Here is a 4,551-nt window from a genome sequence, read left to right on the forward strand (position 1 = left end):
ATTTACATAAAATTAATAACTAAAAATAGTTAAATAATTTAATTAATTAAACTAAATTTTTATCTAATAATTTTTAATTATTAACTTCACATTAATTTTATTGCATCTAATTTCTCTTGATAAAGATACGTTACTATTCAATATTGATGACATAATGGCTTATTTGTTATTTCCTTCGAAATCCAAGTCTTTTATGATAAGAAGGCATGCATATAAGGCCATGCCCCCAACACTTCCCCTATGCTACTTCATTTTTCTTTTTTCTTCCATTTTCAAAAAGCTTCTTCACTGTCACAGCTAAGTTATGAAGGCAACTTTGATGCTTCTGTCGGTGCTCTTGTGCGCCACCTTTCATCTTTCATTCTCCTTCATAGATGGTAAGCTACAAACTAAAATACTTCAATTTATTATTCTACTATATATAAATATAACGTGAAAATTTATATACAGTGAATTTTATATGAAATTGATTGTATTTAAATTTTTATTTAAATATAAAAATATTACTTACACTAGCATGATGAGTGGTATATTTTCTTTATATATAAAGAAAACAAGTAAATTATATATCGTTTTCCACAAAAATATTTTATTTGACATAGTAACTCCTTAAACTTTTTTTTTTGGATAAAATTCAATGTTATATATATGTATACATGTTAGGAGTATTATAGTTACTTATATTATAAAATTTATATCTTCTTTAATGTTTAAAAAGATATATGATCGAGTTAATATACATACATATATGTATTAGTTACGCAACTATTTTAGAAAATATCATGGTGTAGTTTAGACTAAATTTTTATATTTTTCAACATTTAGTTCAAATTAAAGTTTTGAAGTATCAAAAGCGAATGAAAGTAAATATGCTATTATTGAGTATATATAGGTATAGCTAAGCAAAGATAATTCTGGCTTCTAATGTTTTTAGGCAAAGTAATTAAATTCAACAGTGATGACCAATAATGGCGGTTTCTACATTTTGGTTCATCAATTCCAAAGATAGAGATAAAGGTGAAATTTTTTTGTAAAGAAAACCGTAACATTTCCTAATAAGAATAAAAAATTAATTATATTTTATAGTAAAATTTCTCTTACTCGTAGACCATATAATAGGAATTTTTTTTTTTCTGTCCTCATCTTGTGACATTGAATTTTGTGGGGTTAAGTAGCTCATCATCATATAGTGACCTAAAGTCTCTCAAGAGTCAAGACAACTTTCATTTTTATTTTTAATTTAATTTTATTTGTTTTATTGATTATTTTGGGTATATGGGGTCCACACTCCAATAAGCCATGCACCAAGCATGCAGTATGTTCTGAAAAATTCACATGGCCATTTTAATTTTTAATTTGAATGCTATATCACCAGTTACTAAGGTCTAAAGAATTTTAATAATTTCCTTCAAAAAAAAAAAAGAATTTTAATAATTTTTAACTGGGTAATCAGAGAGATGTTGCAGGCCACATGGCATCAGATTTTTTTTTTATTATTATTTAAAAACAACTCTATCCCTAACTAGCAACTTGCAAGTGTTGGATTGGGGAGACCAGAAGAAATTGGATTTGGAGATTGCAAATGGTCCCCATAAAATCTAGTAGCAGTAATTTGCATTTACATTAAGTCGGTATAAGAGCTCAAATATTTTAATAAATTTCTTATATTTATTTTTCATTGTAAATATATCCAGTTAATAATAGATTATACGATTAATTTTTTTTACATATTATTTTACTGTTATTAAATTACTTAAATACTGAATGATTTGGTATTTAACAAATTTTTAGGAGTGTTTGTGATACAAATAATTTGTCCAAAAAAAAAAAGTTTTTATTCGTAAAGTATAATTTGTCGGAGATGTATTGTCAATTTGCAAAGAATATGTTATAAACAAAAATATTTATTCTATTAGTAAAAGTACAATCTGCTGAAAATATATTGTCAATTTTTAACTTTCTATTAAACACTGTTCTATTCAATATATATGTGTTCCAAATAAAAAATCATAAATTATAATACTAACCTTTTTTCCTCTAAAATCTAATAATATCATGTGCAATACTTCTTTGTTTGTGGTGTTATGAAACTCCATATTTTTAAGGACAAATTTAGTATTAAATTTAGGGTGGAAAGTTTAATATCTTACATACTAACCTTAAAAGGTTTAAAAAGTTGTAGTGTAAATTTATGCAAATAGAATAAGGTGAAAACTCAGCTGCAATCGACTTCACGTGAAGTTGATAGCTGAGGATCGTTAGATGAAAATTTAGTCAAATCAGTCAAATCATCTAACGATCTTCAGCTATTCACTTCACGTAAAGTCGACTGCACTTGAGTTTCCACTATAGAATAATATCATGTAGTTTAATATTTTTCTTTTTTATGTGATTTAACCTATGCTTCAATATTGATATTCACATATTGGTGTCCATCATCTAACACATGAAAAATGTTACAGGACTAGTAGCAAATGGAAACTTTGAGCTAGGTCCAAAGCCATGGGCCCTAAACGGCTCGGTGGTAACTGGCGGCAGCCACGCCATACCGGAGTGGGAGATCTCCGGGTTCGTGGAGTACATAAAGTCAGGTCAGAAACAGGGCGACATGTTACTTGTTGTCCCGGAGGGAGCATTTGCAGTGAGACTAGGAAACGAGGCTTCAATTAAGCAAAGAATTAATGTGATTAAGGGAATGTATTATTCCATAACATTGATGGTTGCACGCACGTGTGCACAAGAAGAGAGGCTCAACATTTCAATTGCTCCAGATTTTGGTGTGATTCCAATTCAAACGTTGTACACAAGCAGTGGTTGGGATCCCATTGCTTATAGCTTCAAAGCAGAGTCTAATGTTGCTGAATTGGTTATTCATAACCCTGGTGTTGAAGAGGATCCTGCTTGTGGCCCACTTATTGATTCTGTTGCTCTTAGAACACTTTACCCTCCTAGACCTACTAACAGTAAGTTCTTTATCTCCTCTTTCATTTTATTTCAATTGCTTAAAATTTTCAAAATTCTTGGCTATATAAAAAATAAATAAATGCTATGTTTATATTAAAATTAGCTTTCAAAATTAGTCACTATATATTTATAAAAATATACTAATTTAAAATGTACATTTAGTACGATTGTAAAAAAAAAAAAAATGGTTATCAAGTTGGTTGTTATATATTTATTTATGTATATAAGTTGTTGATTTTGCGACGGATTTTTTTTATGTATGTGTAGCATAATTATTATTTTTTATATGAGTTACTACTAAGTTATTTATATTAATTTGGGTAAATTATACTTATTTCTTGTGAAATTAGGTGGCGTTACAATATTACACGAGACATACTTAGTACTTTTTAGTATTTAAAATTTTATTGGATAATTTCCTTTTTTTTTTTTTTCAAAATACAAGAATGTGAAGGGCAATGTTACCAAAATATCAAAGGGGATTAATAGTGTATACAGTTGAACCTAAAATTTATTAATAGATAGTTAGCATATTATATGTTTATTTGAGTTTGAGGTCTTGTGTTTGATATTTTATCTTTTTGATCTCAAATTCTTTTTAAGAGTAATTCCTTATTTTACTGTATTTAAAACAAAATATATATATTTTTTAATTAAAGTGTAAGTGGTGTGTAAACATTCGCTTGCATTTTTTTGCTCTGGTTCCTTTTGCTAGAAATTAAGAAATGAGAAATTTTAGGCAAAATTAAATGCTACTTTTTGAAGTTTGATTGTTCCTTTAGCTAGGCTTTCACACATTGCCATATATTTATGAATGCATATAAAATTGGGTGTCTCATTTGACACAATATTCCTTATACTATCAATATTTATTCACATATATATAGTTATTCATTGTGATTCTTCAAATGAAGCACATAAGAACAAAAATCTATAGTACAATAGAAGAAAGTCGGAATTATTAATACCTATAAGTTATAACAGTAATTAGTTAAATATATTTAATTTGTCATCTTTATGCATTAATGTCGGACAATAAAAAAAAAAACACCACATGGTCGTGGTCCTGTCTTCAATATTTAAGTAGTGAGGTAGGTAGGGTGTTGCAATCAGATTAATAATAATAGTAATCCATTTTATTTGATTATTTTTTCTTCTTCTTGGAAATAGCATATGCATATGATTAAATTTATCTTCTCAGATGAACTATTGTTTTCTTCATTACTTCATTGCATGTGTTTAGATCAGTTTACTTTTCAGTACTTACCAGACATAGTGAAAGAAAACAGTTCCGATTGAACAGAAAATTGTTCCCCTTAGAAATGGAAAAAGGAAGAGCAAGAAAAAGAAGTTAATGCTTGCCAATAATAAATGAAACAAGAGAAATTTGAATTGAATCCCCGTTGCAATAGGACCACCCATGCATGCAATGAATGTTTACAATTCCGAATTTATTTCTTCAGTTAGCTATAATAATTAAAGTGAATTTTATGGTATTTATAATACGATGTCTAATTTTTGTTTAATTTATTATTTTTTATGATAAATTTTAAATATTTGATAATTATTTATTTTTGTATTTTTAAA

The 4,551-nt window shown here is 27.5% G+C and overlaps 1 protein-coding gene across 1 annotated transcript in view; it reads left to right on the forward strand.

The window, feature by feature from the left end:
* LOC107605111 overlaps window positions 312-4,551 on the forward strand; it is a gene marked incomplete at its 5' end in the record, with an annotated part of 5,343 nt that continues 1,103 nt past the window's right edge. The window contains 2 exon segments of the mRNA XM_016306861.2: window positions 312-377; window positions 2,463-2,963. Of these exon segments, the coding sequence (XP_016162347.1) occupies window positions 312-377; window positions 2,463-2,963 (567 nt within the window).

This window comes from Arachis ipaensis, chromosome B06, assembly GCF_000816755.2.
Source record: "Arachis ipaensis cultivar K30076 chromosome B06, Araip1.1, whole genome shotgun sequence".
Classification (NCBI taxonomy): domain Eukaryota; kingdom Viridiplantae; phylum Streptophyta; class Magnoliopsida; order Fabales; family Fabaceae; genus Arachis; species Arachis ipaensis.